Here is a 22,661-nt window from a genome sequence, read left to right as displayed (position 1 = left end):
CCCGTGTGACGTCATGCCCCCCCCGCGCGGCCCCGCCCCTCTCAGTGACGTCACGGAGCCGTTGTTCCATCACAGCGTTTTACTGATGACGTAAAGGGGGGGAGGGCGCCTCGGTGACGTCATTGGGGACGTTTTGGGGGGACGGGGCGGGGCCAAACGGGGGGCACTGGTAGGGGCGGGACTCTCCCAGTGCTCCCAGTGACCCTCCCAGTTCTCCCAGTACACACCAACACTTGTTCCAGTGTTCCCAGTGCTCCCAGTCACCCTCCCAGTGCTCCCAGTATCTCCTCCATGCCCTCCCAGTGCTCCCAGTACCGCCTCCACGCCTTCCCAGTGCTCCCAGTCACCCTCCCAGTGCTCCCAGTATCTCCTCCATGCCCTCCCAGTGTTCCCAGTACCGCCTCCACGCCCTCCCAGTGCTCCCAGCCACCCTCCCAGTGCTCCCAGTACCTCCTCTATGACCTCCCAGTGCTACCAAACCCCCTCCCAGTGTTCCCAGTACCTCTTCTACACCATCCCAGTGCCCCCAGTCACCCTCCAAGTGCCCCCAGTCACCCTCCCAGTTACTCTCCCAGTACCTCCTCTATGACCTCCCAGTGCTCCCAGATCCCTCCCAGTACTCCTGGTACCTTTTCTACGCCATCCCAGTGCCCCCTGTCACCCTCCCAGTGCTCCCAGTCACGCTCCCAGTGCTCCCAGTATCTCCTCTATGACCTCCCAGTGCTCCCAGTCACCCTCCCAGAGCTCCCAGCGCCCCCTCCGCACCCTCCCAGAGCTCCCAGTCACCCTCCCAGTACTCCCAGCGCCCCCTCCACACCCTCCCAGAGCTCCCAGTCACCCTCCCAGTGCTCCCAGCGCCCCCCCACCACCCTCCCGTCACCCCCCGGTGCTCCCGGCGGGGGGCGGCGTGCGGCGCCGGGCGCGTCTCGGCCGTCGCGGGGGGCTCCCAGTGCTCCCAGCAGGGGCGGGGGCCACGTCGAGCTGGAGGAGGCCGTGGAGGGGCCCGAGCCGGGGACTCTCCAGCGCCGCCACCAGGCGCCGCCGCCCCGGGCGCAGCGGGACCACGGCCTGGCGCAGGCGCACCGTCTGCCCCGCCCCCACCGACCTGCCGGGGGTCACGCGGGGTCACAGCAGGGTCACGTGGGGTCACACAGGGTAACAAGGGGTCACGTAGGGTCACACGGGGTCACAGGGGGTCACACAGGGTAACACGGGGGTCACATGGGGCCACATGGGGTCACGCGGGGTCACAGGGGGGTCACACGGGGTCACAGCGGGGTCACAAAGGGTAACATGGGGTCATGCAGGGTCACAGGGGCCCACATAGGGTCACGCGGGGTCACACAGGGAGGGTCACGTGGGGTCACGCGGGGTCACACAGGGCAACATGGGGTCATGTGGGGTCACACGGGGTCACACAGGGTCACAGGGGGCCACATAGGGTCACGTGGGGTCACACAGGGGTCACACGGGGTCACACCCCCCCAGTCCCTCCCCCTCCACAGGGTTCTGGGTCCCACCCGGACGCCCGTGTCCCTCTCCCGCACCCCTGTGCCCCCCCAGACCCCCAAATCCCCCCCCCCCAGATTCCCAGGGGTCCCCCCAACCCCCCGGATCCCCCCACACCCCTTGGGGTCCCCCCACACCCCCGGCCCCCCCCAAAACACCCAAGTCCTTCCCCCCAGGCCGTGATTCCACATCCCACACGGACGCCCGTGTCCCTCTCCCGCGCCGCTGTGCCCGCCCCAGACCCCCAATTCCCCCCCCCCGGATTCCCAGGGGTCCCCCCAACCCCCCGGGGCCCCCCCACACCCCATGGGGGGGCTCCTGACCCCAACTGGAAGGGTTTGGGGCAGGAGATGCCGGCCCCCTCCATGCGCAGGGTGGCGCCGCTCAGCGTCTCCGGCAGCGGGTTCTGGAAGACGACCTGGACCGGGGTCTCCTGCCCCACCACCGCCGGGGCCAGCAGCTGGGGGGGGACACAAGGTTTGGGGGGGCCCTCGGGGGGGTTTTTTGGGGGGTCCCTCCGCCCGCGGCCGTACCGTCAGGGTGAGCTCGGGGGTGCGCAGCCGGACCCGCAGCTCCTTGGCCACCACTTGCCCCGTCTCCTCCACCGCGCCGGCCACCGTCAGCTTCAGCGCGTCCTGGTCGCCCACGTGGGGCCCGTACTCGCCGTACGCCACCGTCATCGTCACCGTCTCCTCTGGGGGGTTGGGGGGGGGACACACGTCACGCACGCGGGTGTCGGGGACACCCCCCGGAACCCCCACCCCGCTCTGAGATCTTAGAGGGGGGGACCCCTGGGGCCAACGTCGCCTTTGGGGGCCAGGAGGGATGCTGGGGACTGGGGGGGGGGTCACTGGGGTCTGGGGGGGGGGCCAAAGGGGTCTGGGGGGTCACTGGGGGGGTTACAGGGGTCTGGGGGGGTCACAAAGCGGTCTGGGGGGGTCACAGGGGTAAAGGGGGGGACCCAGGGGTCTGGTGGGGGTCACTGGGGGGGTCACAGGGGTCTGGTGGGGTCACAAAGCGGTCTGGGGGGGTCACAGGGGTAAAGGGGGGGACCCAGGGGTCTGGCGGTGTCACTGAGGGGGTCACAGGGGTCTGGGGGAGTCACAGGGGTCTGGGGGGGTCACAAAGGGGTCTGGGGGGTCACAGGGGTCTGGGGGGGTCACTGGGGGGGTCACAGGGGTCTGGGGGGGTCACAAAGGGGTCTGGGGGGGGACGAAAGGGGTAAAGGGGGGGACCCAGGGGTCTGGTGGGGGTCACTGGGGGGGGTTACAGGGGTCTGGGGGGGTCACAAAGGGGTCGGGGGGGTCCCAGGGGTCCAGGGGGGGTCACAGGGGTTGGGGGGGGTCCGGGGGGGCCCCGGGGACCCACCCTGTCCCGGGGGCAGGGCGCGCCGGTGCTGCTCCTGGCGGAAGGGGGCTCCGGAGACCCCGGTGTATCGGACGGCGGCCAGGGCCAGGCGGAGCCGCAGCGTCCGGGGCTCCACCCCCTCGTTCCGGGCCACCGCCCGCAGCTCCAGCTCCGCCCCCGCCACCGCCGGCCCCGCCCCCACGGTCACCGTCACCTCCCCGGACGAGGGGGTCCCCCGGTTGCGGGGCCGGGAGCCGTGGGAGGTGGCGGTGGAGACGGCGCGACGCTCCTCCTCCGAGCCTGCGGGGGGCAGGGTCAAGGGTCAGAGGGCGCACGGGGGGGTCAGGGGGCGTCGCCAGAGGGACGTGGGGTCAAGAGCTTGAGGCGGGGGGGGAGAGGGGTCAACGGGTCAAGGGTCGGGTCATCGTTGGTCAACGGGTCAAGGATAGGGTCATCGTTGGTCAACGGGTCAAGGGTTGGGGGGCCTTGAGGGGGAGGGGTGTTGGGTTTGGGGGGCCAAGGGGAGGGGTCGTGGGGTCAGGGGGCAAAGGTCAGCACTCTGGGGTCAAGAGGGGTGGGGTCACGGGGTCAAGACCGGGGGCTAAGAACGCAACGGCCAACAGCTGTTGGGTGAGGGCGTCGCAGGTCTCGGGGCAACAGGTCAAAGGTAACGGGGTCTCGAGGTCACGGGCCGGTGGGGCGGAGGTTGGCGGGTCAAAGGGCGCGTGGGGTCAAAGGTCAGCGGGTCAAAAGGGGGAGGGGGGGCCCAAGGGTGGGGTCTCGGGTCAACAGACCCGAGACTTGGGGCCAACGGGATCAAGACTTGGGCGTGGAACGACGTGGTTGACGGGTGGGGGGGCGGAGTCAAGGGGTGTCGTGGGGGGCGTGGCCGCACCCTCGGGGTGTTTGTACTGGTGGGTGACGTCGAGGCGGGCGCCAGACCCCGCCCCCAGGGTGCTGATGCGGCGGCCGATGGCGCCTTCCTCCACGTGCACCACGGCGAAGGCGCCGTTGGGCTGCCGCTGCCAGTAGACCTTGTCGCTGTTGACCTGCGGGACACGCCCCCCTCGTTAGCATAGGCCACGCCCCTCCGTCAGGCCAGGCCGCCCCCCCCTCCTCGTTCGTTAGGACCCGGCCCCTACCTCGGCGAAGACGAAGGGCGTGTCGTACTTGAGGAAGACTTCGCCGTTCTTCACCGCCGTCACCGAGCACGGCCCGCAGCAGAACAGCCCTGGGCGCGGGGCACCAGCACAAACCAGTAAGGACCAGTACAAACCGGTAAGGACCGGCAGGCTCCCCCGTGGCCCTCCCGTTCCTCTTGGCCACGCCCCTTCCCCAAGGGAGACGTTGACCACCCTTGTGGGGGCTCTTCCCTCCCTCCCCGCCGGCCGCGAACCCCCGGCCCGTGGGGTCGCTCCGCCCAGCGCCTCCCAGTATAAACCAGTACCGCTGCTGGTCTCCTGGGGGGTGGCGTCGACCACCTGCCACCCGTCGTAGCCGCTGGGGAGGTCAGGGCGCTTCATCCAGCAGTCGTTCCACACGTGGAAGTTCCTGCGCAGCCCGGAAGAAACCAGTACGGACCAGTGCCGAGCGTGGGGGACTGGCGTACAAACCAGCGCGCACCAGTATAAACCAGCACGCACCTGAAGGGCCGAGGGTGAGCCTCCCGGCGCCCCACATCAGCTGCTCCCGCCACAAACCACCTCCCGGCACCCGCTTCCGCACGACTCCCGCCCCAAACCGGTATCGAACCGCGTGGACTGGGATAAACCAGTATAAACCAGTATAAACCAGTACCAAACGGAGTCGGTGTTGAGGCGCTCCAGGGGCCGCATGTTCTCGTCGAAGTAGATGTCGGTGGTGAGCGAGACGTCGGTGTCGTGGGCCGAGTTGTAGTTGGTGACGGTGCGGGTGGGGAGCCCCAGGCACCGCAGCACTGGGCGCGCCAGTACAAACCAGTACAAACCAGTATCGATAACACGTCTTAAGCACCGCTCGCCCCCCCCACGCCCAAGCCTCCAACCCGCCTTGGGAAGCTCGCAGGCCGCCACACCGGCGCCACACCGGTCGCGACCGGTAGGAAAGCTTCCTGTTCCCCTCCCCGGTCCGGACCAGTATAAACCAGTACGCACCGGTGGTCATGACGCCGGCGAAGACCCAGCACTGGCCGTAGCGCACGGGGGCGCCGGCGCCGTGGTAGGCCCGGAGGATGTCAACGGAGCCGGCCCAGGCCGAGGGGTTGGTGCCTTGGGCGTAGTCGCCCGTCCAGTTGCCCACCAGCACCCCGTTGTCGTCCAGCGAGTTCACCTGGGGCACCCCGAAACCTCTGGGGACCCCAAAAACCCCCAAAACACCCCAAAAAAACCACCTCCACCCCCCTCCGGGCGGCCCCGAAAGAGGGAAAAAAATCCGGAATTCTCCCCCCAGCCTCGAAAAGGCGAAGGAACGGCGGAAACGCCCCCAAAACGCGCGAATTGAACAAAAGACCCGAAATCCCCCAAAATTAAGGGCCCCCCCAACGCGAGATCCCCCGAAATTCTCATCAGAACCCACAAAAAGTCCCCAAACTGCATGGAAATGGCCTAAAACCCCGTTATTTCCCCCCCAAAAATTCAACAGAACCGCCCCAAATGATGAAAGTCAACAAAAATCCCCCAAATTCCCCAAAATTCCCCAAATTAAGGCCCCCCCCAACCCACGATTCCCCCAAATTCTCATCAGAACCCACAAAAAGTGCCCAAACCACGTGGAAATGCCCTAAAACCCTGTTATTCCCCCCAAAATTCAACAGAACCGCCCAAAATTGTGAAAGTCAACAAAAATCCCCAAAATTCCCTAAAATTGCCCCAAATTCCCCAAATTAAGGCCCCCCCCAACCCGGGATCCCCTCAAATTCTCGTCAGAACCCACCAAAAGTCCCCAAACTGCACGGAAACGCCCCCAAACCCCCAACAAACGCCCCCCCCCCAAATTAAAAAAATCAGCAGAACCCCAAAATCCCCGGAATTCGCCCCAAAAACCCACCATGGCGGAGACGACGCGCGACACCATGACGGGGTCCCCGCGGGCGCTGTGGGGCATCCCCCGGCGGTCCAGGATGTAGAGACACGCCTCCAGCACCCCCGCGTCGAACTGGGGGGACCCCCCACACCCCCAAAAAAAATATCAAGGGGGAGGGTCCCCAAAAGCCCCCCAAAACGCCCCCAAAATTTCGGCGGTTTCGGGGACCCCCCCTTGGTCTTTCCGCGACGTGATTCGGCGGTTTCGGGGGCCCCGCCCGGATGATTTTCGGGTTTGGGGTGTCCCCCCCCACCCCAATTTTTGGGGTCCCCCATGTTACAATATCGGCAGATTTTGGGCTCCCCGATTTTTGGGATTTCACGATTTTTGGGGTTCCGATTTTTTGGGGTTACGGAATTTTTGGGGTCCCCGATTTTTGAGTTCCCCGATTTTTGGGGTTCTGGAATTCTTGGGGTCCCCAAATTTTGGGATTCCTGATTTTTGGTATTTCACGATTTTTGGGGTCCCTGATTTTTTGGCGGTTCCTTATTTTTGGGGTCCCAAATTTTTTGAGTTCCCCAATTTTTTGGGGTCCCTAATTTTGGGGTTCCCAATTTTTGAGGTTCCAATTTTTTGAGTTCCCCGATTTTTGGGGTCCCCGATTTTTACGATCCCCAATTTTTTGAGGTTCCGATTTTTTGGGGTCCCAAATTTTTTGGGTTCCCGATTTTTGGGGTTCCCGATTTTGGGGTACCTGCCCGTAGTTCCAGGAGCGCTCGGCGATCTGCTCCTCGGTGCCGTAGAAGATGCGCCCGGTCTCGTTGAGGACGTACTCGTCCAGGTCGCTCGTCCGCTCCATGAACACGCCGTCGTCTGCGCGGGGCGCCCCGAAATCGGGGGGGCCCCGAAACCGACAAATTGAGATTGGGGAGCCCCGAAACTGCCGAATTGAGATTGGGGAGCCCCGAAACTGACAAATTGAGATTGGGGAGCCCCAAAACCATCAAATTGAGATTGGGGAGCCCCGAAACTGACATATTGAGATTGGGGAGCCCCGAAACTGCCGAAATGAGATTGGGGAGCCCCAAAACCATCAAATTGAGATTGGGGAGCCCCAAAACTGCCGAAATGAGATTGGGGAGCCCCGAAACTGACAAATTGAGACTGGGGAGCCCTGAAACTAACGAATTTCACCCCGGGGAGCCCCGAAACTGCCGAATCTCACCGGGGCACCAGGGGTTGAAGAGGAGGAAGAAGTCGTTGGCGTTGTCGAAGGGGGCGGCGTACTCCCCCGCCCCCGTGCGGGTCTTGATGCTGAGGCGGTAGCGGCCAATGGGAGCGTCGGGCGGGGCCGCCAGGCAGAGGTTGAGGGCGGGTCCTCCGGGACGCTCCGCCCCTTCCTCTTCCTCCTCTTCCTCCGCTGTCCAGCCGGTGGCCGAGGTCTCGCCCAACGGGATGAGGACGTGGGTGCCCTTCGCCACCTGGGGGGTGGGGCCTACGGGGGCGGGGCGGGCGTGATGCGAGGTGACGTCACACCGCCCCTGCCCACCCGGCCGTTGGCCCCGCCCCCTCGCCCACCGAGGGTGAGCTCCACGCAGAGGCTGTCGTCGTCGGGGTCGAAGGGGCGGGGCAGGAGGACACGCAGGGCGAAGCGCTGCCCCCGCCGCAGCACCGGGCGCGGGGCGGCGAAGTCGGCGGTGTGGTGGGCGTGGCGGTCAGCTGACGAGCCCACGACCACGCCCCGGGGGACCAGGAGGCCTGGGAGGGGCCAACGGTGAAAACCCGGTGAAAATCCCGCCCCCGGAACCTCTAAAAACGCGTCTTGGGGGGGGGGAGCCCCGAAACCGCTCTTTCCCTCCCCGGGGAGCCCCGAAACCGCTTTTTCCCTCCCCGGGGAGCCCCGAAACCGCCATTCCCCCCCCCGGGGAGCCCCGAAACCGCTTTTTCCCTCCCCGGGGAGCCCCGAAATTGCCATTTCCCTCCTCAGGGAGCCCCGAAACTGCCGTTTAGCCCCCCGTGGAGCCCCGAAACCACTTTTTCCCTCCCCGGGGAGCCCCGAAACCGCCATTTCCCTCCCCGGGGAGCCCCGAAACTGCCATTTCCCCCCCCGGGGAGCCCCCGGTGCCGACCTGGCCGCAGGGGCTGGGGGGGGCGTCGCCCCGGGACCTCCCCGGGGCGGGGCTCCCAGTCCTCGTTGCCCCGTCGGCAGCACCCGCAGCACGCGCAGCACCCGCCCAGGCGTCGCCAGAAGCCCCGTCGCGGGCGGGGGGCAGGGTCCGAGGGACCCCCCCGCGGGCGGAAGCTGGCGGCCGCCCAGCGCCCGGCGTCCAGGCGGGGGTCGGCGTCCGGCATCGCCTGCACCGGTGAGACCAGTTTGGAACAGTTTGGACCAGTTTGGACCAGTAGAGGCCACAGGAAGCTGGCAGGCACCAGTACGAGCCACCACAGAGCGGTGAGACCACCTGGAACGGCCTCGTAACCCTTCCCAGTATGACCAGTAAGACCGATGGGACCACTGGGGTTCATTAACGACCAGCACGGACCAGTAGAAGGGGGCAGGAAACCAGTAAGAACCACCACAAACTGGTCAGGCCTTCCGGCATGGCCCAGTAACGCCCAGCACAGAAACCACCACGAACCAGTAGGACCTTCCAGAAGGGCCCGTTAAAGCCTCCAGGCCCTTCTCCAGTAAAACCAGTATGGACCAGTACGGTTTCTTTGAAAACCGGTATGAAAGGCTATGGTCTGTTAAAGCACCAGTATGGACCAGTAAAAGCCAGCACAGAGGACTAGCAAGGCGGCAGGAACCAGTACAGACCACCACGGGCCAGTAAGACTTCCAGTGCTTCCATACCCTCTCCAGTATGACCAGTAAGACCAGCACAGACCAGTATAAACCAACGTGGACCAGTGCAGGCCACAGAAAACCAGTATAAACCAGAACAGGCCTCCACACACCAGTTAAGAGCTTCTAGAAAAACTGACCGAGCCCATTAAACACTCCCCAGCACGGCCCAGTTCACCCAGTCCCTCCCAGTACGGCCCAGTAACCCCTCCCAGGCTCCCAGTATGGACCAGTTCCCTCCCAGTCCTCCCAGTGCCCCGCCCGAGCCTGGCGCCGCAGGGACTGGGGCCTGCCCGAGCGGCTCCCCCCCCCCCCCCCCGCCTCCTCCCCGCCACAGCGGCCCGACCAGTTCCCCCAGTCCGCCCAGTTCCCCCTTTCCGGTGCTCCCACCGCTGCCGGTAGCCCCCCCCCAGTGCTCCCAGTGACCCCCCAGTGCTCCCAGTAAGCGCAGAGGCCCCTTCCCAGTGCTCTTGGTAACCACGGTGCCCCCCCCTTCCCCTACTTAGCCCATCCCAGTACTCCCAGTAGCCCCAGTGGCCCCCTCCCAGTGCTCCCAGTCTGCCCAGTTTTCCCCTCATTCAGTCACCTCAGTGCTCCCAGTGACCCCCTCCCAGTGCTCCCAGTGGCCCCCTCTGGGTCCTCCTGTTAAGTCTACTAACCCCTCCCAGTGCCCAGTTTGCCGAGTATCCCCCTCCCAGTTCTCCCAGTAAGCCCTTCCCTGTGCTCCCAGTACTCCCCAGTCCTCCCAGTACTCCCCAGTCCACCCAGTAAGCCCTTCCCTGTGCTTCCAGTCCTCCCAGTAAGCCCTTCCCTGTGCTCCCAGTACTCCCAGTAAGCCCTTCCCTGTGCTCCCAGTCCTCCCAGTAACCCCCTCTGGGCCCTCCCAGTCACCCCAGTAACCCTACTAATCCCTCCCAGCTCTCCCAGTATGCCCAATAACCCCCTCCCAGCGCTCCCAGTTTCCCCAGTAATCCCCTCCCAGCGCTCCCAGTTTGCCCAGTAACCCCCTCCCAATGCTCCCAGTTTGCCCAGTAACCCCTCCCAGTGCTGCCAGCGCCCCCAGTTACCTCCCAGTGGCTCCCAGCACGCCCAGTGCCCCACACGCACTGGGGCCGGGAGAGCCGGGGCACGGACACGGGAGGAAGGGGCGGGGCCTCGCCAAGCCACGCCCCCTATTGCCCCACACCGGGGGGGAGGGGAGAGCGGCGTGGGGGGGCAGGGCCACGCTATGGGGCAGGGAATGGCTCGCTATGGGGCAGGGCAGCGCTATGGGGCAGGGAATGGCTCGCTATGGGGCAGGGCAGCGCTATGGGGCAGGGAATGGCTCGCTATGGGGCAGGGCAGCGCTATGGGGCAGGGAATGGCTCGCTATGGGGCAGGGCAGCGCTATGGGGCAGGGAATGGCTCGCTATGGGGCAGGGACACGCTATGGGGCAGGGAATGGATCGCTATGGGACAGGGCAGCGCTATGGGGCAGGGAATGGCTCGCTATGGGGCAGGGCAGCGCTATGGGGAAGGGAATGGCTCGCTATGGGGCAGAGACACGCTATAGGGCAGGGAATGGCTCGCTATGGGGCAGGGACACGCTATGGGGCAGGGAATGGCTCGCTATGGGGCAGGAACACACTATGGGGCAGGGAATGGCTCGCTGTGGGGCAGGGATGTGCTATGGGGCAGGGAATGGCTTGCTATGGGGCAGGAACACGCTATGGGGCAGGGAATGGCTCGCTATGGGGCAGGAACACGCTATGGGGCAGGGAATGGCTCGCTGTGGGGCAGGGATGTGCTATGGGCCAGGGAATGGCTTGCTATGGGGCAGGAACACGCTATGGGGCAGGGAATGGCTCGCTATGGGGCAGGGATGTGCTATGGGGCAGGGAACGGCTCGCTGTGGGGCAGGGACACGCTATGGGGCAGGGAATGGCTCGCTATGGGGCAGGGAATGGCTCGCTATGTGGCAGGGCCGTGCTATGGGTCAGGGCTCTGGTCACGATTGGGCAGCCGGCACTGGGGGCGGGGCCAGGCTGACGCAGCTGCCCCGGGGGGTGTCGGGCGGGTCCTGCCCCGCCCCCCCAGCCCCGCCCTCCGCGGTTTCGGGGTTCGGCGCCGGTGACGCAACTGGGAGGAACTGGGAGAACTGGGTGCCCCGCCCCGCCTTGTCTATCACAGCCAGCCCCGCCCCCAGCGTCAGGCCCCGCCCTTCCGGCACCATTTTATTCGAGACCCCCGGAGGGGGCGTGGCTAAGCTATGTGGGGGCGGGGTTAACAGCGCTGGGGGGCGGGGCTAATAGCGCCGGTGGGCGGGGTTAACAGCGCCGGTGGGTGGAGCTGCAGGCAGCGTCCAATCAGGCGAGAGCGATGTCGACGCGGGGGAGGAGCTGGGCCAGGTGGGCGGCGGCCTCGGGGGCGGCGGCCAGGGGCGTGCCGGCCAATCGCAGGCGAGCCAGCTGGGGGCAGGCGGCTAACGGGGCCAGCGCGGAGGCGTGGCTTATGGCTGGGAGGGGTGGAGTCAAGGAAGACACGCCCACAGCAGTCCCGCCCATCTCTCCCAAGCTCCGCCCATCTCCTGGTTGCAGGAACCCTGTCCCCATCCGCCCCCCTCCCTGTTAGGCCCCTCCCTCCCCGCGGCCACGCCCCCTTACAAGCCCCGCCCACCCAGGCCCCGCCCCCGGATGCGGTTCCCGTCCAGGCGCAGCTCCTGCAGGCGGGGGAGGGCCGGGAGCCCCCCCAGGGCCGTCACCTCGTTGTGTGATAGGTCCAGCACCTGCGGGGGGTGGGGCCTCACCACGGGGACCCCCCCGACACGCCCAGACCCCCCCCGCGGCCCCCACACCCCCCTGAACCCCCCAAACCCCCCCAACCCTCTTGTCCCCCCCCGTGTCCCCTCAGTGCCCCCCGTGTCCCCCCCCCAGACCCCCCCAGACCCCCCTGTCCCCCCCAACCCTCTTGTCCCCCCCGTGTCCCCCCAGTGCCCCCCAAGTCCCCCCCCAGCCCCCCCGTCCCCCCCCCGCGCACCCGCAGGCGCCGCAGCGCCCCCAGCCCCGGGGGGGGTCCCCGCAGGCGGTTGCCCCCCAGCTCCAGGTGGGTCGCCAGCCCCGCCCACTCCAGCAGCGGCACCGACGTCAGCGCCTGGGGGCGGGGACACGCGCGGGGGGGGCAGGGCTCCGAGGGGACACGCCCCTTTCCGATGGAGCCCCGCCCACCCCCGACGAGACCACACACGTGCTCCCCCCCATCCTCCAGCGATGCCCGCTGTAGCCCCGCCCACACCGACCGCCCTCTGCAGGCCCCGCCCACCACCCCAAGCCACGCCCACTCCGCCTTTAGCCCCGCCCCTCACACCCCTTTAGGTCACGCCCCTCACCAAGCCGCCCCCCCCACATTCCCCCATTGCCCTGCACCCGCCCTTTTTGGTTCCCAAGACCCGCCCCCTTGAGCCCTGCCCCCTCAGGCCCCGCCCCACGGCCCCACCCCCTTAGGCTCCTCCCACTTTCGCCAAGCCCCTCCCACTCCACCTCCAGCCACGCCCCTCACACCCCTGCGGCCAGGCCCACCACAATTCCCCTCCCCATCGCCCTACATGCTGCCTTTTAAGTACCCAGGCCACGCCCCATCCCAGGCCCCACCCTCTGCGCTCCCACCCCTTTAGGCCACTCCCACTCCAGCTTTAGTCCCACCCCAGGGCCCCGTCTACCCCAAACCCCGCCCCTTGCACGCCTCAGACCACACTCCCCCCGCACCACCTTTAGGCCCCTCCCCCAGCCCCGCCCCTCCCGGCCACGCCCCCTGCAGCCCCGCCCCTACCTTCCGCGAGAGGCGGAGCCTCAGGGCGCCGTCTCCGTCAGGCTCCGCCCCCAGCCTCAGCACGGCCAGCACTGCCTCCGCCCGCGAGGCCAGGTCGGCCACGAAGCCGCGGCGCAGCGGGTCCGCCTCCTGCGGGCGGGGAGCGGGCGTGGTGTCGCCGAGCCCCGCCCCTCCTCGGCCCCGCCCCTCCCACCGTCAGCCCCGCCCACCTGCAGCCCCCGCAGGCAGCGCCGCGTCTCGTCCTCGTGCGCCAGCGGGTCCAGGGCCGAGAGCAGCAGCACCAGGGTCAGGAGGCAGCCTGAGGTCAGGGGGCGTGGCCCCGAGGTTAGGGGGCGTGGCCCCGGGGTCAGGGGGCGTGGCCCCGGGGTCACGGGTAATGGGGGGGGGGGGGTCTCACCGCGGCTGCGCGGCTCCAGTTCCAGCAGCTGCCGACACGCCTCCACCTGCGCCTGCAGCACCGCCGGCTCGGCCACGCCCACCTCCGGCCTGGGGGCGGGGCCTCCCTCAAAGCCACGCCCACCGCGGGCGGAGCTTGAGGGGCCACGTGCCCCACCCCTTCCAGGCACAGGGGGAGCGGTTTCGGCGATGGGGGCGGGGATTGGAGTAGGGGGGCGTGGCCTCAGTGAGCGGGCGTCGCTTTAGAAAGGGGCGTGGCTTAAAGGGGAGAGGCGTGGCTCACCAGAACAGCTCCCGCGCTGCGATTGGTTCCTGCCACCACGCCTCGTTCTCGTCTAAGAAAGAGCGTGGTCAGAGAGGGGCGGGACGCCAAAGGGCCACGCCCATTGCAGGGGGGGCGGGGCCACTCACCTGGCAGCAGTGTGACCTCGCGGGGGGAGGGGTCGCTGGACCACGTGACCCGGAAGTGGAGGCGGGGCTGGCCGGGGGGCGGGGCCAGGGGGAGGTCACAGACCTGGGGGGGCTGCGTCAAGGAACCCAGAGACGTGCGAGGGGGGGGAGGACTCCACCCCCTCCCCAAAACCCCGCCCCCTCCCCAAACCCCGCCCCCAGTGGGCGGATACCCAGGTGTGGCTGGGGCGGGGCCGCCCCTCCCCCGAGCGCCACGCCCCCTGCAGGGCGGAGCCGTCCAGCGTCAGCGTCAGCTGCGAGCCCCCCGCGGCCACCTGGGGAAAAGGGGCGTCGGGGTCACTCCGGATCGGGGGGTCACTCCGGATCGGGGGGTCACTCCGGATTTAGGGGGTCACTCCGGATCTGGGGGGGGTCACTCCGGATCGGGGGGGGTCACTCCGGATTTAGGGGGTCACTCCGGATTTAGGGGGTCACTCCGGATCTGGGGGGGGTCACTCCGGATCTGGGGGGGGTCACTCCGGATCGGGGGGTCACTCCGGATTTAGGGGGTCACTCCGGATCTGGGGGGGGTCACTCCGGATCTGGGGGGGGTCACTCCGGACTTGTCCCCCCCACCCCCCTCACCACGACGGGGCGGCTGAAGGTGACGGCGGCCTCGTCCCGGGTGACGTAGAGCCGGACGATCCTCGGCGGGGGGGCGGCTGCGGGGGGTCAGGGGTCACAGGGGGTTCCCGGGGGTCCCGGGGTCCCCGACACCGCCCAGCTCCGGGGGGTCGGGGGTCGGGGGTCGGGGCCCCCGTACCCCGCGAGAGCAGGCAGCGCAGGTAGAGCCAGGCGCTCTGGTCCTGCGGGTCGGTGAAGACGGCGTCGTGCACCAGCGCCAGCTCTGGGGGGACACCGGGGGTCACCGGGGGGGTCGCCGGGGGGGTCGGGGGTCAGGGGTCGCGGGGGGGGACACTGACCCTCCTGCAGGCGGGGGGGCGGGGGCCCCCCGCGCCCGGGCGCGGCCAGCAGGCGCCCGCGGTGGTGCCAGGCGGAGAAGTTGGAGAAGTCGCGGGCCAGCAGCGCGGCGGCGAAGGCCAGCTCCGCCTCGGCGTCCCCCGCGCCCGCCACCGCCCGCCGGTGCTCCCAGGCGTGGACTGCGGGCGCCGGCACGGACCGGTACGGGCCGGTACAGACCGGTACGGACCGGTACGGGCCGGTGGGCGCGGGGCCGGCGGGAGCGACGGCGGCACGGAACGGGCGGAGCGCCCCGGCCGGCCCCCGACCCGCGGCCGGTACGAACCGGGGGCGCCGCGCGCGGGGGGTCCCTCCCAGCAGGCCCCGAACGGCCCTGTCTGCCTTCTGCCCGCTCCCAGTATAAACCAGTATGCCCTGCGCACGCTAAAGCTTCTCCCAGCAGGCCCCGAACGGCCCTGTCTGCCTTCTGCCCGCTCCCAGTATAAACCAGTATGCCCCGCGCACGCTAAAGTTTCTCCCGGTAGCTCTCAAAACGTCCCGTCCCTCTTCTCACCAATTCCCAGTACAAACCAGTAGCCCCAGTCCCCTCCCAGCTCCACACCAGTACAAAGCAGTCTAACCCAGCGCCCCCCAAGCTGCAAAATCCCGTAAGGCGCCTGCAGCCCCCCCAGTGCTCCCAGTGCCCCCCAATCCCCTCCCAGTCCCTCCCAGTCCCCCCCAATCCCCTCCCAGTCCCCCCCAGTGCCCCCCAATCCCCTCCCAGTCCCTCCCAGTCCCCCCCAATCCCCTCCCAGTCCCCCCCAGTGCCCCCCAATCCCCTCCCAGTCCCTCCCAGTCCCCCCCAATCCCCTCCCAGTCCCTCCCAGTGCCCCCCAATCCCCTCCCAGTCCCCCCCAGTCCCTCCCAGTGCCCCACTCACAGTTGCGGGGGTCGGTGCCCAGCAGGCGGGCGCACAGGGCGCGCTCGGCGGGGCAGGGCGGGGGCGGGGGGGCGTGGCTCAGGACCCACGCCCGGTGGTGCCACGCCCCGTAGGACTTGGGGTTCACCCCCAGGCACCCCCCCACGAACGCCAGCTCCGACGGCACCCTGTGGGGACGCGCACCAGTACAGACCAGTACGGACCGCTACAGACCGGTACGGACTAGCATGGACCAGTACAGACCTATACAGACCAGCGCGGACCAGCACAGACCAGCATGGACCAGTACACCCCGATACAAACCAATACGGACCAGCACAGACCCATACAAACCAGTACGGATCGTTGCGAACCGGTACGGACTGGTACGGACTGGTATAGACCAGTACAGACCGCTACGGATCGGTACACACCAGTATAGCCCAGTATGGATTGGTATGGATTAGTACAGGCCGGTACAAACCAGTATGGATCGGCACGGACCGGTATGGACCAATATGGACTGGTATGGGCCAGTACGCACTGCACAGTGCCCACGAACCCCGTCCCAGTGCCCGCGGGCCCCTTGCCAGTAACATCCCAGTGCTCCCAGTACGCGCAAATCCAATGCTAGTAACGTCCCAGCGCCTCCCAGTCCCCCCAATCCTCTCCCAGTCCCCCCAGATCCTCTCCCAGCGCCTCCCAGTCCCCCCAAATCCCCTCCCAGTCCCCCCAGATCCCCTCCCAGTCCCCCCAGACGCCCTCCCAGTGCCTCCCAGTGCCCCCAGCGCGCACCAGTCGGCGGGGTCGGGCGGCAGGGCGCAGCGGCGCAGGTTCCAGCAGGTTCCCACGTCGGGGTTGGCGGCCAGGACGGCGCCCGACAGCGCCAGCGCCTCCGCGTCCAGCTCCCCCCGCGCCCGCTGCGGGGTCAGGGGTCACCGCCGGGTCACCGCGGGGTCACCGCCGGGTCACCGCGGGGTCAGCGCGGGGTCAGCGCGGGGTCAGGGGTCACCTTCTCCAGCAGGGCGGCCATGGCGGAGCGGTAGAGGCGGAGCTTCTCCTCCCGCTGCCGGCGGCGGGCGGCGTCCGGGGGGCGGAGCTTCAGGCGGCCATGCTGCAAGGCATTGTGGGATACTGGGGGTCACTGGGACAGACTGGAACCAGACTGGGAGGTGCTACAGTAGACTGGGAGAGACTAGGACACACTGGAGCTAGAGTGGGAGGGACTGGGATACACTGGAGCTAGAGTGGGAGGAACTGGGAGACACTGGACCTAGATTGGGAGGAACTGGGAGGCACTGGAGCTAGAGTGGGAGGAACTGGGAAGCACTGGACCTAGACTGGGAGGAACTGGGAGGCACTGGACCTAGATTGGGAAGGACTGGGAGGCACTGGACCTAGATTGGGAGGAACTGGGAGGTACTGGACCTAGAGTGGGAGGAACTGGGAGGCACTGGAGCTAGTCTGGGAGGTGCTGGGAAAAACTAGAACTGGGAAGGACTAGAGCCAGACTGGAAGGCAGTAGGAGGAACTGGGAGGCACTGGAGCTAGACTAGGAAACATTGGGAAGAACTGAAGCTGGACTGGGAAGAACCAGAGCTAAACTGGGAGACACTGGGATGCACTGGGGGTCAGTAGAGCTAGACTGGGAGAAACTGGAGCTAGACTAGGAGAGCACTGAGGGACACTGGTGGGGACTGGGGGCCACTGGGAGGGACTGGGGGGCGCTAGAAGGGACTGGGAGTCACTGGGGGGTGCTGGGAGGGACTGGGGGCCACTGGGATTCACTGGGAGGGACTAGGGAGCACTGGGGGTCACTGGGAGGGACTGGGGGTCACTGGGAGGGACTGGGGGCCATGGGGAGTCACTGGGAGGGACTGGGGGCCATTGGGAATCACTGAGAGGGACTGGGGAGCACTGGGGGTCACTGGGAGGGACTGGGAGTCACTGGGGTCACGGGGGCAGGGGCCCGCGCGGTGCCGCGGTGCACCATGGGGCGGCGGGGGTTCCCTCTCACCATGGCGGCGGCTCGGGGGGGTCCGGTCCGGTCCGGGGTGGGGGGGGGGGGACGCGGCCCCGCGGGGACGAACCGGAACCGGCGGCTGCGGCGGAGCCCGGGGCGGCGCAAGGGCCGCCGGGAGCGGGGCGTGGCCTGGAGGGGGCGTGGCCGCGGGGCATGCTGGGATACAGAGAGGCGCCGCCGCCGCCATTTTCCCTTCCCCCGTCCCTTACGGCGGCCGGCGAGGGTCAGCGCGGTTGGCTCCGCCCCTCCGCGCGGTGCACGCCGGGAAGCGGCGCGTGGCCTCCGCCATGGAGGCGCGGCGGGGCCCCCGCGCAGAGAGCTCCGGGCCCGGGGCGCGGCTGGAGCCCGGCACCGCCGCCTACTTCCGACGGGCCCGGGACACGCTGCAGAAGGGGCTGAGCGAGGAGGAGCTGGGTGAGGGGCGGCACGGGGGGGGCTGCGGGCGGGGTTTGGGGGCTCCCCGGGGCCTTGGGGGGGGGGGGGGGTCTGCGAGGAGGTCTTGGGGCTCCCCGAGGACTGGAGGGGGTTTGGGGGCTCCCTGAGGACTTGGGGGGGTTGGGGGGGTTTTGGGGCTCCCCGGGGTCTTGGGGGGGTCTATGAGTGTGTTTGGGGGTTCCCCAAGGACTTGGGGGGGTTTTGGGGCTCCCCGAGGACTGGAGGGGGTTCGGGGGCTCCCGGGGCGCTTGGAGGGGTTTTGGGGCTCCCCGAGGCCTTGGGGGGGTCTGCGAGGGGGTTTGGGGGCTCCACAGGGACTGGAGGGGGTTTGGGGGATCTCCGGGGACTTGGGGGGTGTCTGCGAGGAGGTTTTGGGGCTCTCCCGGGGCTTGGGGTAGTTTGGGGCTCCCTGAGGTCTTGGGGGGGTCTGTGAGGGGGTTTTGGGGCTCCCCAGAGTCTTGAGGGGTGTACGAGGGGGTTTTGGGGGTCTTGGGGGCGTTTTGGGGCTCCCCGGGGACTTGGGGGAGTTTGGGGCTCTCTGAGGTCTTTGGGGGGGGTCTATGAGTGTGTTTTGGGGCTCCCCGAGGGGTTTTGGGGGTCTGCAGGGGGGTTTTGGGGCTCCCCAGGGACTTGGGGGGGTTTGGGGGCTCCCCGAAGGGTTTTGGGGGTCTGCAGGTGGGTTTTTGGGGCTCCCCGCGGGGGTTATTTTGGGGGTGTGCGGGCAGGTTTGGGGTTGCTGGGAGGGGTCGCTCAGAGCGTCCGCGCTCCCTTCCGCGAGTCTCTTTACGGCGCGCGTTGACGCTTTTTTCGGGGGGCCCCCGCGCGGCGCCCCCCGTTCCTCCCCCCGCAGCCCTCTTCGCCCCCAACGTGCTGGCCGAGGCGGTGGCGGCGGGGCCGGCGGTGGCGCTGGACCCGGGGGGGACGCAGGTGCTGCAGGCGCTGCTGCCCCGCGCCCCGCTGGCGCTGCTGGCGCAGGCGCTGCCCCCGCTGGTGGCGGGGGGGCTGGGGGGGCTGGCGGGGTACCCCCTGGGGGCGCGGGTGCTGGAGGCCGCCCTGGCCCGGGTGCTGCCCGCGCTGGCCGAGGCGGCGGGCCCGCAGGAGGAGGCGGCGGGGCGCACGGAGGAGGCCGTGGGGCGCCTGGCGGCCGCCGTCAGCCACGACCTGGTGGCCTTCGCCCGGCACCCGGCCGGCAGCTTCGTGCTGCGGGCGCTGCTGAGGGTGCTGGGGGGGGGCCCGGGGGCAGGTCAGGAGGGGGCCGGGGGGGGACTGGGGGGTCTGGGGGGGCAATGGAAGAGGCTGGGGGGGGTCTGGGAGAGTGATTTGGGGTCTGGGGGGCCAATGGAAGAGGCTGGGGGGGTTTGGGGGGTCTGGGGGGGGCAATGGAAGAGGCTGAGGGGGTCTGGGGGGGCAATGGAAGAGGCTGGGGGGGTCTGGGGGGGCAATGGAAGAGGCTGGGGGGGTCTGGGGGGGCAATGGAAGAGGCTGGGGGGGCGATTTGGGGTCTGGGGGGGCGATTTGGGGTCTGGGGGGGCGATTTGGGGTCTGGGGGGGCGATTTGGGGTCTGGGGGGGCAATGGAAGAGGCCGGGGGGGTCTGGGGGGGCGATTTGGGGTCTGGGGGGGCGATTTGGGGTCTGGGGGGGCAATGGAAGAGGCTGGGGGGGTTTGGGGGGTGTTTGGGGCATCGGGGGGGTCAGGAGGGGCATTACCTGGGGGGGGGGCCACAGTTTAGCCCCTGCCCCCCCTCATTTCTGTGTGTTTGCCCCCAGGAACCTCAGAGCTGCCCCTGGCGGGGGCGGGGCCGAAGGCCAAGGGGGTGGGGCCGAAGGCCAAGGGGGCAGGACTGAAGGCTAAGGGGGTGGGGCAAAAGGCCAAGGGGGCGGGGCCTCCCCCCACGTTCCGGCCCCTCCTGGAGCAGTTGGCCGACGCCTTCCAGGAGCACCTGCTCTGTGAGTGCCCCGCCCCGTGCCCCTGACTCCGCCCACTTTCCCCAAACCCCCTGTTTGCCCCGCCCCTCCCAACTGACCCCGCCCCCCAGCGCTGCTGGCCCCGCCCAGCGCCAGCCTCTGCCTGCAGGGGGCGCTGCAGGCACTGCACCGCAGCCAATCGCCCGCCTGCTCCCGCCTCTGCGACGCCCTCATTGGACAGCTGGCCCCGCCCAGTCCCAACCCGGCTGAGAGGTGAGTTCCCATTGGGCGCCGCCGGGTGGGTGGGTGCCGATTGGCCGGATGGCTCTGCGGCTGCTCGCCTGTTGGCTGCGGAGCGTCTGGGGGCCGGTTCCTGATTGGCCGGCGGCTCGCGGGGGGGTTTCGCCGATCGATTGGTGCCGCCTCCTCGCCATTGGCCGGCGCTGCTGGGGGCGGTCCGTCGGTTGGCCGGCGGTTTGCTGTGCCCGTCTCCGATTGGGCGGTTTGCCGGGGCTGTGTCCCGATTGGCTGCGGTGCTTTGGCCGTTGGCCGGGGGAGTTCGGGGGCGTTTGCAGTTGTTTGGGGTGGAGCCTCGGCCCGGGCATCGATTGGCCGAGGGTCGCGGCCGCCCCTCCCTGATTGGCTGTCCCCAGCGGGCTGGTGCGGGCGCTGCAGGACCCCGAGCGCAGCCGCCTGCTGGAGGCGGCCATGGCGGTGGCGGGGCCCGGGCGCCTGCGGGAGCTCTTCCAGCAGCAGCTCCGCGGGCACCTGCGGGGCGTGGCCACGCACCGGGTGGCCAATCACGGGCTGCAGCGCCTGCTGGACCACGCCCCTGCTGACGTGGTAGGTGGCAGCGGCCGGGTGGGAGGTCCCAGAGCGGGGCGAGGTTGGAGGAAAGCAGAGGGAAAAAGGGGGTTTGGGGGCGGGGCTGGTTGGGGGTGGGGCTGACGCTGTCTCCGCCCCCTGCAGGTGGGGGAGGTGCTGTGCGAGCTGGGCCCCGCCCTGGCGGAGCCACTGGCCCAGGGGCACCCCGGGGTGCTGACGGCGCTGGCCGGGGCCTGCCGGCGCCACCCCGCCCTGCAGCAGGAGGCCCAGCGCTTCCTCTTCGAGGTAGGCCACGCCCCCTCCCCCTTAGTCTCCGCCCACCGCACCCCTATTGGTGCTGGACACGCCCAAATTCTGGCACTTGTACCTTTAAGCAGGCCCCGCCCCTTCTCATGAGGCCACACCCAGGGGCTTTCCTGCTCCCCAGGAACATCCCTATGGAGCGTGGATAAGGTCCTCCTGCTCAGGCCACACCCCCCGACGCCCCGCCTCCCTCTGCAGTGCTGGCTCTCTATTGGCTGCAGCACAGGGCGGGCCCGCTGCAATGGTTGTTGCCCTTTTAAGATTTCTTTTGAGCAGGCCACACCCCTTTTAGGAAGCCCCACCCCCTCCGTGCTAACTGCCCTGGGTCCTAGCACCCTTCTCTAAGCCCCGCCCCTTCTCCCTCTCTTCTCCAATAGGCTTTCTGCTGCTGGGAGCCGGCAGAGCGCCGCCTGGCCTGCGTGAGGCTGCTGGGGACGCTCCGCCCCTTCAGGGGCGGGGACAAGGACAAGGAGGCGGAGCCAGAGGTGAGGGCCCCGCCCCGTTTTCCTTCCAACCCCGCAGTTCAACCATTTCCGTGATTATTTGCCCCCCCCGTGCCCGTTTTGCCCCCTCGCTAACCCCCAAGACGCCCCGGGGCGGGGCTCCAGTTGCCCCCAACGCCTCCATTTGCCCCCGAGCCCCTCTTCGTTCCCCCAAACCCCCTTTTTTTTGCCTCTGTGTCACCCCCCCGGACCCCCCACCCCGACGGGGTTTTTGGGGGCCCCCGTGACACCTGCCCTTGCCCCCCCGCTCTTGCCCCCGCAGCCCTGGCTGGGCCCCGTCACGCTCCAGGGCTCGCTGCTGCTCCAGCACCTGCTCCACTTCAAGGACCCGGGGTCGATCGTGGGGGGGCTGGAGGTGCTGCCCCCCTCCGCGCTGGCCGCCCTGGCCCGCAGCCCCCCCGGCAGCCGCCTCTGGGACGCCCTCCTCACCTCCCCCACCGTCTTCCCCCGCGCTCGGCGCCGCGTCCTGGGCAAACTGAAGGTGAGGGGGGGCGGGGGGGGGGCCCCCACCGCTGCGTCCCGACACCCCCCCCCCCCCCCCCCCTTCCCCGGGGGTGTTTTGGGGGGGCAGACGCCCCTTCCCAGGGAGCTGGTGGCGGTTTCAAGTCTCCCTCGAGGACGGGTGGCGGTTTCGTGGCTCCCCGCAGCGCTGCGGGGCGGTTTCTAGGGCTGCGCCCCGCCCTGAGGCGTTCGGGGCTCCTCCCCCTCGCTGACGTCACTTCCTGCTCCCGCCCCGCCCCTCCGTAGGGTCACTTCCTCTCGCTGGCGTGTCACCGCAACGGCAGCCGCGTCATCGACGCCGCCTGGGCCTCGGCCTGCGCCGCCACCCGCGTCGCCATCGCCGAGGAGCTGGGTGAGCGCCGGGGGGCAGGGCGGGGAGAACATGCCCACCCCTCCCAGCCCCGCCCTAACGCCCCCGCCTCCCCGCAGCCTCCCACCGCGAGGTCCTGCAGCGCGACCCCCACGGCCGGGGCGTGTCCCGCAGCCTCGCCCTTGACCTCTTCCTGCGGCGCCGTCACCTCTGGGAGCGGCTGCAGGCGGCCCCCGGCCACCGCCGCAGCGTCCTGACGGCCGTCCTGGAGGACTGACCCCGCCCCCCGGAGGACCGCGGGGCGTAGAGAAGGGAAGGCGAGCGACGGAGCGTCCGCGCAGGGCACGGGAGACCATCGGGAGCTCCCTGTGCCGCCCCGGCTCCGCTTTCCCTCGTCTCATTTGCTCTGGAGGACTGAAGCACGGAGTGCGTGGAGGACTCTGTGCCAGACCGGGCTGCTCAGGAGGACCGTGGAGTGGCAGGAGGAGCGGGGCCGCTCTGGTACGTCTTGTCCCGTTCTTGTCTGCTGCTTTTTTCCCAACATGTGTTTTTTGGTGTAAATCGATGTTTTTTTCAACAATTTTTTATTTTATTGGGTGGGAGGAGATGGCGTGCGGTCCCTCGGTTCCTCCGTCCCCCCACAATGCCCTTTGTCTGCCCTGAGGCGGCCATTTTGTCCCAGCAC

General features: G+C 68.8%; 3 protein-coding genes across 4 annotated transcripts; 1 reads left to right on the top strand and 2 right to left on the bottom strand.

Moving 5' to 3' along the window:
* Positions 1-876: 876 nt before the first annotated feature.
* On the bottom strand, positions 877-9,819 carry TGM1 (transglutaminase 1). The gene is made up of 15 exons (XM_074931153.1): positions 9,769-9,819; positions 7,986-8,211; positions 7,435-7,614; positions 7,082-7,351; positions 6,611-6,729; positions 5,881-5,988; positions 4,989-5,163; positions 4,654-4,792; positions 4,304-4,407; positions 3,999-4,087; positions 3,752-3,905; positions 2,878-3,156; positions 2,043-2,203; positions 1,833-1,969; positions 877-1,105 (listed from the first exon to the last, which is right to left on the bottom strand). Exons 2-15 carry the CDS (start codon positions 8,206-8,208, stop codon positions 877-879), a joined length of 2,367 nt encoding a protein of 788 aa, XP_074787254.1. The 5' UTR covers positions 8,209-8,211; positions 9,769-9,819.
* A 1,080-nt stretch (positions 9,820-10,899) lies between these two features.
* RABGGTA (Rab geranylgeranyltransferase subunit alpha) lies at positions 10,900-17,352 on the bottom strand. Its single transcript, XM_074931160.1, has 16 exons — positions 17,188-17,352; positions 16,183-16,284; positions 15,966-16,090; positions 15,192-15,358; positions 14,275-14,451; positions 14,115-14,198; positions 13,937-14,013; positions 13,525-13,626; positions 13,313-13,415; positions 13,185-13,236; positions 12,903-12,991; positions 12,715-12,803; positions 12,506-12,634; positions 11,717-11,830; positions 11,378-11,465; positions 10,900-11,195 (listed from the first exon to the last, which is right to left on the bottom strand). Exons 1-16 carry the CDS (start codon positions 17,188-17,190, stop codon positions 11,047-11,049), a joined length of 1,650 nt encoding a protein of 549 aa, XP_074787261.1. The 5' UTR covers positions 17,191-17,352; the 3' UTR covers positions 10,900-11,046.
* Positions 17,353-17,436: 84 nt separating this feature from the next.
* On the top strand, positions 17,437-22,537 carry NOP9 (NOP9 nucleolar protein). Of its 2 annotated transcripts, XM_074931177.1 has the most exons (10): positions 17,438-17,607; positions 18,479-18,871; positions 19,397-19,576; positions 19,666-19,807; positions 20,188-20,377; positions 20,504-20,644; positions 21,040-21,147; positions 21,428-21,646; positions 21,913-22,018; positions 22,096-22,537. In XM_074931177.1, the coding sequence occupies exons 1-10, from the start codon at positions 17,481-17,483 to the stop codon at positions 22,251-22,253; spliced, it is 1,764 nt and encodes a 587-aa protein (XP_074787278.1). In that variant the 5' UTR covers positions 17,438-17,480; the 3' UTR covers positions 22,254-22,537. The 2 variants fall into 2 exon arrangements, with proteins under 2 accessions (XP_074787279.1, XP_074787278.1); XM_074931178.1 differs by lacking the exon at positions 21,428-21,646 and having other exon boundaries at positions 17,437-17,607.
* Positions 22,538-22,661: the final 124 nt, after the last annotated feature.

Source organism: Athene noctua, chromosome 40 (assembly GCF_965140245.1).
Source record: "Athene noctua chromosome 40, bAthNoc1.hap1.1, whole genome shotgun sequence".
Lineage (NCBI taxonomy): Eukaryota > Metazoa > Chordata > Aves > Strigiformes > Strigidae > Athene > Athene noctua.
This window is presented reverse-complemented; position numbering and strand designations above follow the sequence as displayed.

Bases quoted from the DNA above. Each gene is read 5' to 3' on its own strand.
- TGM1 (XM_074931153.1), bottom strand. From the start codon at position 8,208: ATGCCGGACGCCGACCCCCGCCTGGACGCCGGGCGCTGGGCGGCCGCC. The intron at 4,408-4,653 runs GTACTGGTTTAT...CGGGCTGCGCAG, and splicing joins CTCAACACCGACTCCGTTTG to GAACTTCCACGTGTGGAACG. The intron at 3,157-3,751 runs GTGCGGCCACGC...TGCCCCCCGCAG, and splicing joins CCAGTACAAACACCCCGAGG to GCTCGGAGGAGGAGCGTCGC.
- RABGGTA (XM_074931160.1), bottom strand. The intron at 13,237-13,312 runs GTGAGTGGCCCC...GCTCTTTCTTAG, and splicing joins CGAGGTCACACTGCTGCCAG to ACGAGAACGAGGCGTGGTGG. The intron at 12,992-13,184 runs GTGAGCCACGCC...CCCCGCCCCCAG, and splicing joins GCAGCGCGGGAGCTGTTCTG to GCCGGAGGTGGGCGTGGCCG.
- NOP9 (XM_074931177.1), top strand. From the start codon at position 17,481: ATGGAGGCGCGGCGGGGCCCCCGCGCAGAGAGCTCCGGGCCCGGGGCG. The intron at 17,608-18,478 runs GTGAGGGGCGGC...CTCCCCCCGCAG, and splicing joins GCTGAGCGAGGAGGAGCTGG to CCCTCTTCGCCCCCAACGTG. The intron at 21,647-21,912 runs GTGAGGGGGGGC...GCCCCTCCGTAG, and splicing joins GCGTCCTGGGCAAACTGAAG to GGTCACTTCCTCTCGCTGGC.